The sequence below is a fragment of the Oratosquilla oratoria genome, chromosome 16 (assembly GCF_046742065.1).
Source record: "Oratosquilla oratoria isolate Oo_2021 chromosome 16, ASM4674206v1, whole genome shotgun sequence".
Lineage (NCBI taxonomy): Eukaryota > Metazoa > Arthropoda > Malacostraca > Stomatopoda > Squillidae > Oratosquilla > Oratosquilla oratoria.
In genome coordinates, this window is record NC_134792.1 from 11,746,867 (window position 1) to 11,760,514 (window position 13,648).

The 13,648-nt window shown below is 31.0% G+C and overlaps 1 protein-coding gene across 1 annotated transcript; it reads right to left on the reverse strand.

Moving 5' to 3' along the window:
- Nucleotides 1-11,971: 11,971 nt before the first annotated feature.
- Nucleotides 11,972-13,223, reverse strand: LOC143033733 (uncharacterized). Its single transcript, XM_076199217.1, has 2 exons — nucleotides 12,507-13,223; nucleotides 11,972-12,263 (listed from the first exon to the last, which is right to left on the reverse strand). Exons 1-2 carry the CDS (start codon nucleotides 13,214-13,216, stop codon nucleotides 11,972-11,974), a joined length of 1,002 nt encoding a protein of 333 aa, XP_076055332.1. The 5' UTR covers nucleotides 13,217-13,223.
- Nucleotides 13,224-13,648: the final 425 nt, after the last annotated feature.

Genomic DNA, 13,648 nt, shown 5'->3' on the forward strand with positions numbered 1-13,648 from the left:
AAAGTAATTATGAATACACATTAAAGATTTTACTAATAGTACCTGCTAAACGCTATACGTTTTTTCTAAATTTCCCATGTTATTGAAAATTAAATTTTTATTAACATGTACACTTGTCATATTCTAAACTTTCCATTATCATTTCGCATAGATTTTATCTTTAATAGTGCTTTCCAAACTTGTCATTATTAGTATATTCTAAACTTCTCATTAATAGTATATACTAAACTTATCACTATTAATAGACATTAAAGATATCTTTAGTAGTATCTTCTAAACTTGTCATTATTAGTATATTCCAAGCTTGTCGTTATTAGTACAAGTTAACGTTATCAGTTATAGTACCTTCTAAACTTACCCTTATTAGTATATAGTACCTTGTTTATATCAGTACACATTAAAGTTATCATTAATAGTACCTTCTAAAAGTTGTCATAAAGGTACCTTCTGAACTTATCTTTACTTGTATATTACAAAAATGCTATTTTAGTGTATTCTAAACCGCATTAGCACATATTAGCACCTTCTAAAATCGTCATTATTATTATTATATTAAACTTGTCATTATCAGTATATTCTAAACTTATATTCTAACATGCCATTTTATATATATTCTAAACTTTTCAACATTAGTACACATAATTTTATTTTATTGTGATTATTAGCTTCTTGACATATTAGTACGCATTGAAGTTATCATTAATAGTAGTTTCTTAACTTTTTATTAGTATATTCTAAGCTTGTCATTATTTGCCATTTGCCATATAAGTTATCATTAATGGTACCTTCTAAACATCTCATTTTTAGTATAATTTAAACTTCTCATTATTGGTATTTTCTAAATTTGTCATTATTGGATTACATTAAAGTTTACAGTAACAGTAATTTCTGAACTTGTCATTATTACTGTATACTAGCACCTTCTAAAATCGTCATTTTTATCATTATATTAAACTTGTCATTATCAGTATATTCTAAACTTTTCTTCTAAAGTTTTCTTCTAAACATGCCATTTTTATATATTCTAAACTTTTCAACATTAGTACACATTAATTTATTCTATTGTGATTATTATCATTGAAGTTATCATTAATAGTAGTTTCTTAACTTTTTATTAGTATATTCTAAGCTTGTCATCATTTGCCATTTGCCATATAAGTTATCATTAATAGTACCTTCTGAACATCTCATTTTTATCTATATTATAGTAGTTTCTTAACTTTTTATTAGTATATTCTAAGCTTGTCATCATTTGCCATTTGCCATATAAGTTATCATTAATAGTACCTTCTGAACATCTCATTTTTAGTATAATTTAAACTTCTCATTATTGGTGTTTTCTAAATTTGTCATTATTGGATTACATTTAAGTTTACAGTGATAGTACTTTCTGAACTTGTCATTATTACTGTATTTTAAACTTGTCATTATTACTGTATTTTAAACTTGCCATTATTAGTACACATTAAAGTTATCATTAATAGTACCTTATAAACTTGTCTTTGTAACTAGACATTAAAGTTATCATTAAGAGTACCTTTCTAAATTTGTCATTTTAGTACACATTCAATTTATTATCAATAGTACCCTCTACACTTGTCAATTTTTGTATATTATAAATTTGTTATTATTAATACATATTTAAGTTATCATTAAAAGCTTCTCTTTACTAGTACACGTTAAAGTTATCATTAATAGTGTATCATAAATGTCATTATTAGTGCACATTAAAGATATCATCAATATTTTCTAGTGATGTCAATATTCATATATTCCAAGCTTGTTATTAGTACACATTAAAATGATCATTAACAGTACCTTGTCATTATTAGTATATCCCAAACATTAATCATTAGAAGACATGGAAGTTTTCATTGATATCATATTTTACTTTATCATTATTAAACTTGTCATTTTTAGTACAAATTAAATCTATAATATATAGAGCCTTCTAAAGTTGACATTATTGGTCATTTCTAAACTTGTTATGATTGATATATACTAAACTTGTACACAGTGAAGTTATCATAATAATTATCGTCTAACCTTATCATTAGTATATTCTAAACATGTCATTATTCTAAATTTGTCATTCTTAGTATATTCTAAACTCGTTATCATTAGTACACATCATTAATAATACCTTCTAACTTTGTAAATATTAGTGTAATCCAAACTTGCCATTACAAGTATATTCTAAACCTGACCTAAATTTGTCATTATTAGTATATTCTACACTTGTCATTATTAGTACACATTAAAGCTTGTCAATATTTGTATGTTCTCAACCTTAATTATTAGTACACATTGAAGTTATCATTAACAATATTTTCTAAAGTTGCCATTGTTCTTATATTCGAAACATATCAGTATTAGATACTAAACATATAAAGTCATTGTTGGTATATTCTAGTCTTTCCATAAAAATTATCATTAACTGTATCTTGCATTATAAGTATATTGTAAACTTTAATGTGTTATTAGCACAAATCAAATCATTCAATATTAGTACATATCAAAGTTATTTAATAGAACCTTCGAAAATTGTCATTATTAAAACATATTAAAGTTATTATAAATAATATTCTATAGTTGTCATTGTTAGTATATTATAAAATTTTCATTATTAGTACAAATCAAATCATTCAATATTAGTACATATCATAGTTATTTAATAGAACCTTCTAAAATTCTCATTATTAAAACATATTAAAGCTATTATAAATATAATTTTCTAAAGTTTGATTATTAGTACACATAGCATATATAATTAATTGTACTATCGACAATATTTATTATTAATATTTTCTAAACTTCTGATATTAAAGTTATCATCAATAGTTCCGACTGAACATGTTATTCTTAGTATATTCTAAACTTGTTACTATTAGTGCATACGAGTATTAAATTTATTATTAAATGTGTATTCTAACATGTCATTACTAGTATTTTGTAAAATTTTCACTATTAGTACTCATTAAAGTAATCATTAATACACATTAGAGATTTTACTAATAGTACCTGCTAAACGCTATACTTTTTTCTAAATTTCCCATTTTATTGTAAATTAAAAGTTTCATTAACATGTACACTTGTCATATTCTAAACTTTTCATTATCATTTCGCATAGACTTTATCTTTAATAGTGCTTTCCAAATTTGTCATTATTAGTATATTCTAAACTTCTCATTAATATTCTATACTAAACTTATCACTATTAATAGACATTAAAGATATCTTTAATAGTATCTTCTAAACTTGTCATTATTAGTATATTCCAAGTTTGTCGTTATTAGTACAAGTTAACGTTATCAGTTATAGTGCCTTTTAAACTTACCCTTATTAGTATATAGTACCTTGTTTATATTAGTACACATTAAAGTTTTCATTAATAGTACCTTCTAAAAGTTGTCATTAAGGTACCTTCTGAACTTATCTTTACTTGTATATTACAAAATTGCTATATTAGTGTATTCTAAACCACATTAGCACATATTAGCACCTTCTAAAATCGTCATTATTATCATTATATTAAACTTGTCATTATCAGTATATTCTAAACATATCTTCTAACATGCCATTTTTATATATTCTAAACTTTTCAACATTAGTACACATTAATTTATTTTATTGTGATTATTAGCATATCATAATCTTCTAAACATGCCATTTTTATATATTCTAAACTTTTCAACATTAGTACACATTAATTTATTCTATTGTGATTATTATCATTGAAGTTATCATTAATAGTAGTTTCTTAACTTTTTATTAGTATATTCTAAGCTTGTCATTATTTGCCATTTGCCATATAAGTTATCATTAATGGTACCTTCTAAACATCTCATTTTTAGTATAATTTAAACTTCTCATTATTGGTATTTTCTAAATTTGTCATTATTGGATTGCATTAAAGTTTACAGTGATAGTACTTTCTGAACTTGTCATTATTACTGTATATCAGCACCTTCTAAAATCGTCATTATTATCGTTATATTGAAATTGTCATTATCAGTATATTCTAAACTTATCTTCTAAAGTTTTCTTCTAAACATGCCATTTTTTATATATTCTAAACTTTTCAACATTAGTACACATTAATTTATTTATTGTGATTATTAGCATATCATAATCTTGACAGTATTAGTACACATTGAAGTTATCATTAATAGTAGTTTCTTAACTTTTTATTAGTATATTCTAAGCTTGTCATCATTTGCCATTTCCCATATAAGTTATCATTAATAGTGCCTTCTAAACATCTCATTTCAGTATAATTTAAACTTCTCATTATTGGTGTTTTCTAAATTTGTCATTATTGGATTACATTAAAGTTTACAGTAATAGTACTTTCTGAACTTGTCATTATTACTGTATACTAGCACCTTCTAAAATTGTCATTATTATCATTATATTAAACTTGTCATTATCAGTATATTCTAAACATATCTTCTAACATGCCATTTTTATATATTCTTAACTTTTCAACATTAGTACACATTAATTTATTTTATTGTGATTATTAGCATATCATAATCTTGATAGTATTAGTACACATTGAAGTTATCATTAATAGTAGTTTCTTAACTTTTTATTAGTATATTCTAAGCTTGTCATTATTTGCCATTTGCCATATAAGTTATCATTAATGGTACCTTCTAAACATCTCATTTTTAGTATAATTTAAACTTCTCATTATTGGTATTTTCTAAATTTGTCATTATTGGATTGCATTAAAGTTTACAGTGATAGTACTTTCTGAACTTGTCATTATTACTGTATATTAGCACCTTCTAAAATCGTCATTATTATCGTTATATTGAAATTGTCATTATCAGTATATTCTAAACTTATCTTCTAAAGTTTTCTTCTAAACATGACATTTTTTATATATTCTAAACTTTTCAACATTAGTACACATTAATTTATTTATTGTGATTATTAGCACATCATAATCTTGACAGTATTAGTACACATTGAAGTTATCATTAATAGTAGTTTCTTAACTTTTTATTAGTATATTCTAAGCTTGTCATCATTTGCCATTTCCCATATAAGTTATCATTAATAGTGCCTTCTAAACATCTCATTTCAGTATAATTTAAACTTCTCATTATTGGTGTTTTCTAAATTTGTCATTATTGGATTACATTAAAGTTTACAGTAATAGTACTTTCTGAACTTGTCATTGTTACTGTATACTAGCACCTTCTAAAATCGTCATTATTATCATTATATTAAACTTGTCATTATCAGTATATTCTAAACTTATCTTCTAAAGTTTTCTTCTAAACACGCCATTTTTATATATTCTAAACTTTTCAACATTAGTACACATTAATTTATTTTATCATATCATAATCTTGACAGTATTAGTACACATTGAAGTTATCATTAATAGTAGTTTCTTAACTTTTTATTAGTATATTCTAAGCTTGTCATTATTTGCCATTTGCCATATAAGTTATCATTAATGGTACCTTCTAAACATCTCATTTTTAGTATAATTTAAACTTCTCATTATTGGTGTTTTCTAATTTTGTCATTATTGGTTTATATTAAAGTTTACAGTGATAGTACTTTATGAACTTGTCATTATTACTGTATACTAGCACCTTCTAAAATCGTCATTATTATCATTATATTAAACTTGTCATTATCAGTATATTCTAAACTTATCTTCTAAAGTTTTCTTCTAAACATGCCATTTTTATATATAACTTTTCAACATTAGTACACATTAATTTATTTATTGTGATTATTAGCATATCATGATCTTGACAGTATTAGTACACATTGAAGTTATCATTAATAGTAGTTTCTTAACTTTTTATTAGTATATTCTAAGCTTGTCATCAATTGCCATTTGCCATATAAGTTATCATTAATAGTACCTTCTAAACATCTCATTTTTAGTATAATATAAACTTCTCATTATTTCTGTTTTCTAAATTTGTCATTATTGGATTACATTAAAGTTTACAGTAATAGTACTTTCTGAACTTGTCATTATTACTGTATACAAGCACCTAAAATCGTCATTATTATCATTATATTAAACTTGTCATTATCAGTATATTCTAAACTTATCTTCTAAATTTTTCTTCTAAATATGCCATTTTTATATATTCTAAACTTTTCAACATTAGTATACATTAATTTATTTTGTCATATCATAATCTTGACAGTATTAGTACACATTGAAGTTATCATTAATAGTAGTTTCTTAATTTTATTAGTATATTCTAAGCTTGTCATCATTTGCCATTTGCCATATAAGTTATCATTAATGGTACCTTCTTAACATCTTATTTTTAGTATAATTCAAACTTCTCACTATTGGTGTTTTCTAAATTAGTCATTATTGGATTACATTAAAGTTTACAGTATTAGGACTTTCTCAACTTGTCATTATTACTGTATATTAGCACCTTCTAAAATCGTCATTATTATTATTATATTAAACTTGTCATTATCAGTATATTCTAAACTTATCTTCTAAAGTTTTCTTCTAAACATGCCATTTATATATATTCTAAACTTTTCAACATTAGTACACATTAATTTATTTTATTGTGATTATTAGCATATCATAATCTTGACATTGAAGTTATCATTAATAGTAGTTTCTTAACTTTTTATTAGTATATTCTAAGCTTGTCATCCGTTGCCATTTGCCATATAAGTTATCATTAATAGTACCTTCTAAACATCTCATTTTTAGTATAATTTAAACTTCTCATTATTGGTGTTTTCTAAATTTGTCATTATTGGATTACATTAAGGTTTACAGTGATAGTACTTTCTGAACTTGTCATTATTACTGTATTTTAAACTTGTCATTATTACTGTATTATAAACTTGTCATTATTAGTACACATTAAAGTTATCATTAATAGTACCTTATAAACTTGTGTTTGTAACTAGACATTAAAGTTATCATTAAAAGTACCTTATAAACTTGTCTTTCTAACTAGACATTAAAGTTATCATTAAGAGTACCTTTCTAAATTTGTCATTTTAGTACACATTCAATTTATTATCAATAGTATCCTCTACACTTGTCATTTTTTTATATATTATAAACTTGTTATTATTAATACATATTTAAGTCATCATTAAAAGCTTCTCTTTATTAGTACACGTTAAAGTTATCATTAATAGTATATTATAAATGTCATTATATGTGCACATTAAAGATATCATCAATATTTTCTAGTGATGTCAATATTCATATATTCCAAGCTTGTTATTAGTACACATTAAAATGATCATTAACAGTACCTTGTCATTATTAGTATATCCCAAACATTAATCATTAGAAGACATGGAAGTTTTAATTTATATCATATTTTACTTTATCATTATTAAACTTGCCATTGTTAGTACAAATTAAATTTATAATATATAGTACCTTCTAAAGTTGTCATTATTAGTCATTTCTAAACTTATGATTAATATATACTAAACTTGTACACAGTGAAGTTATCATAATAATTATCGTCTAAGCTTATCATTAGTATATTCTAAACATGTCATTATTCTAAATTTGTCATTCTTAGTATATTCTAAACTCGCTATTATTAGTACACATCATAATAATTATCGTCTAAGCTTATCATTGGTATATTCTAAACATGTCATTATTCTAAATTTGTCATTCTTAGTATATTCAAAACTCGCTATTATTAGTACACATTAAATTTAATATTACTTGTAATCTAAACTTGCCATTACAAGTATATTCTAAACCTGACATTATTAGCTTATTCTAAATTTGTCATTATTAGTATATTCTACACTTGTCATTATTAGTACACATTAAAGCTTGTCAATATTTGTATGTTCTAAACCCTAATTATTAGTACAAATTAATGTTATCATTAACAATATTTTCTAAAGTTACCATTGTTCTTATATTCGAAACATATCAGTATTAGTAAATACTAAACATATTTTCTTTGGTATTCTAAACCTGTCATTATTAGTGCACATTAAAGTTATAATTATTAGGACCTTAAAAACTTATCATTATTAGTATATTCTAAACTTGGTAATACTAATATATTAAAGCTTGTCAATATTTGTATGTTCTAAACCATCATTATTAGTACACATTAAAGTTATCATTAACAATACTTTTTAAAATTGTCATTCTTCGTATATTCGAAACATATCAGTATTAGTAAATACTACACATTAAATTTATCATTATTAGGACCTTTTAAGCTTATCATTATTAGTATATTCTAAACTTGGCAATACTAATTATAATTATTTAAAACTTGTCATTATTTGCATATTCTAAAATTGTGAGTATTAGTACATGTTAGTTATCATTATTACTGGCTCCTTAACATGACATTGTTAGCTTTTTTTCAAAACTAATCATTATTATTACGTATTATAGTTATCATTAATAGCAACTTCTAATCATGCTATTATTAGTATCTACTAAACTTTGCATTATTAATATAATTCAAACGTGTCATTATTGCTACACATTAACATTATCATTAATATATCCTTTTAAATTTTAAATTACTACAATATTGTAAACATGTGATAATTAGTACATATTAAAGTTATCATTAATAGTGCCTTTAAACTTGTCATTATTAGTATATACCAAACATTAATTATTAGAAGACATTAAAGTTTTAATTGATAAAACTATTCTAAGTTTGTCATTATTAGTACGTTCTAAAATTGTCATTATTAGTACAAATTATAGTTATTATATATATAACCTTCTAAAGTTGTCATTTATAGTAATTTCTAAACTTGCCATTATCAATATATTCTGAACTTTTACATATTAAAGTTATCATTAATATTATCTTCTAAGCTTATTATTAGTATAATGCAAGGTACAGTTGATGATAACTTTTAATGTGTACTAATTATGAGTGGGGTAAGTTTATAATATACTAATGGGTAAGTTTATGAAATACTAATAATGTAATAATATACTAATAATGTAAGTTTATAGTATACTAATAATGACAAGTTTATAATATACTAATAATGACAAGTTTAGAAAGTACTATTAATGATAAGCTTAATGTATAGTAATAATGATACGTTAAGAATATACATATAATGACAAGTATAGAGCATACTAAAAATGAAAAGTTTACAAGATACTGTTAATGATAACTAATACTAATAATAATAATTATAGAACATACTAATAATTATCAGATTAAAGATACTATTAATGATAACTTTAATGTGTACTATTAATGACAAGTTTAGAATATACTAATGATGAAATTTTAGAATATTCTATTAATGATAAATTTAAAGTGTACCAATAGAGACAAGCTTAGAATATGAACGATAATTACATGTTTAGAAAGTACTATTAATGATAACTCTAATATGTACTCATAATCACATGTTTAGAATATACTAATAAGGACAAGTTTAGAAGGTAATATTAATGATAACTTTAATATGCAATTGTAGAGGATACTGATAATAACAAATATTAGAAAATATTATGAAAGTTGAGAATATTCTATTATGGGTAACTTTATAATATACTAATAATGACAAGTTTAGAAAATACTATTAATGGTAAGTTTAATGTATAGTAATAATGATACGTTAAGAATATACTTATAATGACAAGTTTAGAACATACTAATAATGACAAGTTTACAAGATACTGTTAATGATAAGAAATACTAATAATGATAATTATAAAACATACTTATAATGATCAGATTAAAGATAATATTAATGATAACTTTAATGTGTACTATTAATGACAAGTTTAGAATATACTAATAATGAAATTTTAGAATATTCTATTAATGATAACTTTTAAGTGTACCAATAATGACAAGCTTAGAATATTATAGATAATTACATGTTTAGAAAGCACTATTAATGATAACTATAATATGTACTCATAATCACATGTTTAGAATGAGGACAAGTTTAGAAGGTACTATTAATGATAACTTTAATATGCACTAATAATGGCAATTGTAGAAGATACTGATAATTATATATATTAGAAGGTAATATCAATGATAACTGTAATGTGTACTAATAATGACAAATATTAGAATATACGAATAATGACAACTTTGGAAGGTGCTACTAATCATGCTACTAACTAGTTTAGAATATGATAATAATGACAAGTTTAGAATAATGACAACTTTAGAACACACTAATATTGCCATGTTTAGAATATATTTGATAAGCACTAATGATGAAAAGTTTAGAACATGTCAATGAAGATATGTTTAGAATATTCTAATGGTTAGATTATACGAATAGAAAGTGCTATTAATGATAACTTTAATGTGTACTAATAATGATAATTATAGAACATACTAATTATTAGAATATACGAATAATGACAACTTTGGAAGGTGCTACTAATCATGCTACTAACTAGTTTAGAATATGGTAATAATACTTCTTTGTCGCGGCTAGTGCCGCTTAAATTGTTTTTATCGGCTTAAGAAACCTGCACAGCGAAGCTATAGCGGTAATCCCCTACCACACTCCTGGCCAAATGGCCACTTCCGGAAGGGAGTGTGTGGTTGGACATTCCGCATAAATCATCGGAAATTTAAAATTCCCGGCTCTGTGCAGGTGGCGCAAGCGTCTACAACCCCACCTCCCCCTCCCTATCCCCTCCCTTCTTACTCGGCTGCACGGATTGAGCCGTCACTTCAATGAGAAATGAAGGCTTCGCCTGTGGGAGGGACCCTAAATCTGTGCAGGTTTCTTAAGCCGATAAAAACAATTTAAGCGGCACTAGCCGCGACAAAGAAGTATTATCGGCTGAGAAGAAACCTGCACAGCGAAGCTAAGCATGAGACGAGGATAGGTGGGAGGAGAAGGTGAAGCCCAAATTGTAGTCGAGGACAGGGCTCAAGCCGTTATTACGTGTGTCTCGTATGGGAGACTATTCATCTTATCATTCAGTAGAGGGGAGACAAAAAGCATCAAGTACTTATATCGATATCAATATCAATATATATATATATTCATTTGTTTATTTTTTATAAAAATAATATTGTACAATTTACATAGTGCATAAATTCTATGTAGAATATTGTATCTTGCTCAGCGGTTCCTGGGCCTTCCCCTACCCCTCGGTCGCCCTTTGCCCCCCTTCTTTTGCGAAGAGAGGGGTGGAGCCGTTCCCATGGCGACACATGGGACAGGGGTGATCGAGTGGTAGAGATACCGTGTCTTGAAGGAAGTTGCTGATGCCCAGCCCCCGAGGTCCTGCACCCGTTCCACAGAGTGGGTGCGGAGAAATGCCAGCGATGCCGCGAGGCCTCTGATGTTGTGGGCGTGGGGGGCATGGCCCGGGTCGGCCTTCTCTATAATGCGGCAAAGTAGACGCGCCAGGGACCTCGGGGTTAGGGGGTTCCGAGATTTCGAATTGTAGAAGAGATGATCCTCGGACACCCCTTCCGTGCGTTCCACGTAGTCTTTAAACGCACGGACCGGGCGCAGCGGGTGTGGGTTTCCTTCCTCCAGGAAGGATGGTATTCTGATAGGGCCAATCATGTCGTCCGCCTGCTCATTCTTGGCTAGGAATGTAGGTGATGGAGCGAGAGTTAGGGCAGAGCAGTCCTCCTCCAGGTTGGAGAAGGACTGGTGGCGGGTGATCGCCGCCAGCTGTGACGCCCTATAACCCGTAGCCAGGGCGAGCAGAAAGACGGCACGTTGAAGGAAGTGTTCCCCCTCCATGATGGTCCCTTCGAACGTCAGGTACTGCAGAACACGATGCAAGGACCAGGCTAGGACCGGCTGACGTCTCGGCTCTCTCGAGGCGCGGATCCCCTTCATTAGAAGGTTTCGCTCCCTTTGTGGCACTCTGATGTTCATGCCGAAGCAGAGTGGATCAGCGAGGGCTGCGGAGTGAGCCGAGATCGTCGCCGGTGCCCTGTTGGTGGTGTCAGCTAGCCAAGACAGGAAGTCCAGAACTGTGCTAGCGGAGATGGTCACTATCGCGTGTCTCCGAAGGTTGGGAGGGTTGTTGGATCTGGATGACGGTCGGGACCGTAGCGAAGACGCGGTCTGTCACTTCCTGGTCGAACAGACCACGGGAAAGGGGAGCTGCTCTCACCACGCCCCGGCGAGCTATCTCCGGGGCCGACCGCGTTGCAGACTGACGAGCTGCCAAACGAGCCGCGGTGAAGGCCCTCGCTGCTGGGGGTAGGGCTGATGACGCCATGTTGGCTGTACCCTCTGCCACGGTAGAGAGTGCCGCCAGGGTGTGTCTGCATACAGAAAACACGCGAATCAAATTAGTAGGGCGAGAAGGATCCCGATCCCCGGAGGGTGTAATAAAGTCACATCGCTCAATTGTAGAACGTATAACATATGCGAGGCCGAGGTCGTTTCCGAACGACCTCGTCCTCGGGCGCTAGTCAAGAGGCTCCGTCCTGGGTGAAGACGCTACCTGAGCGTCTCTCGCCAGGACAGGTCTGGACCCTCTGTATAGATTGAAATATCCCACTCACCTCAATTCTTCCCGCGGGAAGTCCTCAAAGCTCGTGGCGAGCGTCGTCAGCCAGTTCCTCATCATCGCGATTGCCGTGACGGTCGAGATGGTAGAGGCAAGGTCTTGTCTGGTCGAGGCCTCCGTCGTCAGCAACTTAGCCTCCGGTTCACTAAGTTGATGGGGGAGGGCGGGGTCCCTGCCCGAGTGCCATAAGCAATCGCGCAGGCCCTCCGGCGCGAAGGGTGGTGGCAGGACGACGGGGAATGATGAAGGGATATGCCGTCGAGGAGGAACCGTCTTGGGTTGGTCTTGGGCCCGCTCGAAGAGAGCAGGGATGTCTAAGGCCTTCTCCCCTTTCTCCTGCGGGAACCAGGCGTTTGGGGAGAGTGCTACCGCCGGCGAGTCCCCCGACCTGTCGACAAACATATGCCCATCAGGGTTTAAACGAGGGTTCTCCAGGAGAGCACCTAATGCGTCCAGAGTGTTAGAGGTGGAAATCCTGGAGGGCGTGGAGGCCGGGGCGGAGAGGGGTCGAATCTTATATAGAACCTTAGCCCCCTCCTCGTCGTTGGCCCACTTTAGGATAACGTCATCTCTCCTCCTCCAGCCCTCCGGTAGCGAGTAGTCGGGAGACCAGGCCACTAGCTTGTGGCCTTCTCCAAACGAGTACTCCCAGGACCGGGGAAGGTCACACCATGAGAAGGGGCGGAACTCAAAAGAGTCCGTCATGGTAGGAGGATAAGGTAAAGAAGAACTGTAGTGGTCCTCCACCCCGTCCAACCCGACGGACGTCTGATTGGGGGGTTCCTCCTGAGAGGGGCCTTCTAGTCCTATACCTGTCGCCGGCACGGAGGGGCGGAGGGAAGGACCAGGAGGGAGAGTGGGAGGGGGGGCTAGAGCCGTAGGTTCAATAGGAGGTTGCTCTGGAGAGGGGTGCGTTATGATTTGCGCGGCCTAAAAGGCCGGATAATGTGATAGGGCCGATTCAAGGACGGGGCCTATCAGGGACGGAAGGAGGGCAGCCACTTGGGCAGCCAGAGTTCCCTCTCCCCTCGTTTCGTCCTCCGGCTCCCTGCCCTTGTGGGATTTACGGCGAGGAAAAGGAGAGCGAGGAAGGGAGGGTGAGTTGGGGGGAGAGGCTGTGGAGGGTGGGGACAAGCT

What these genes read in the sequence shown, in the direction of transcription:
- LOC143033733 (XM_076199217.1), bottom strand. Translation starts at nt 13,216, where the DNA reads ATGACGGACTCTTTTGAGTTCCGCCCCTTCTCATGGTGTGACCTTCCC. An exon ending in TTCCCGCGGGAAGAATTGAG is followed by an intron (nt 12,264 to 12,506) that starts GTGAGTGGGATA and finishes TTCTGTATGCAG; the next exon opens with ACACACCCTGGCGGCACTCT.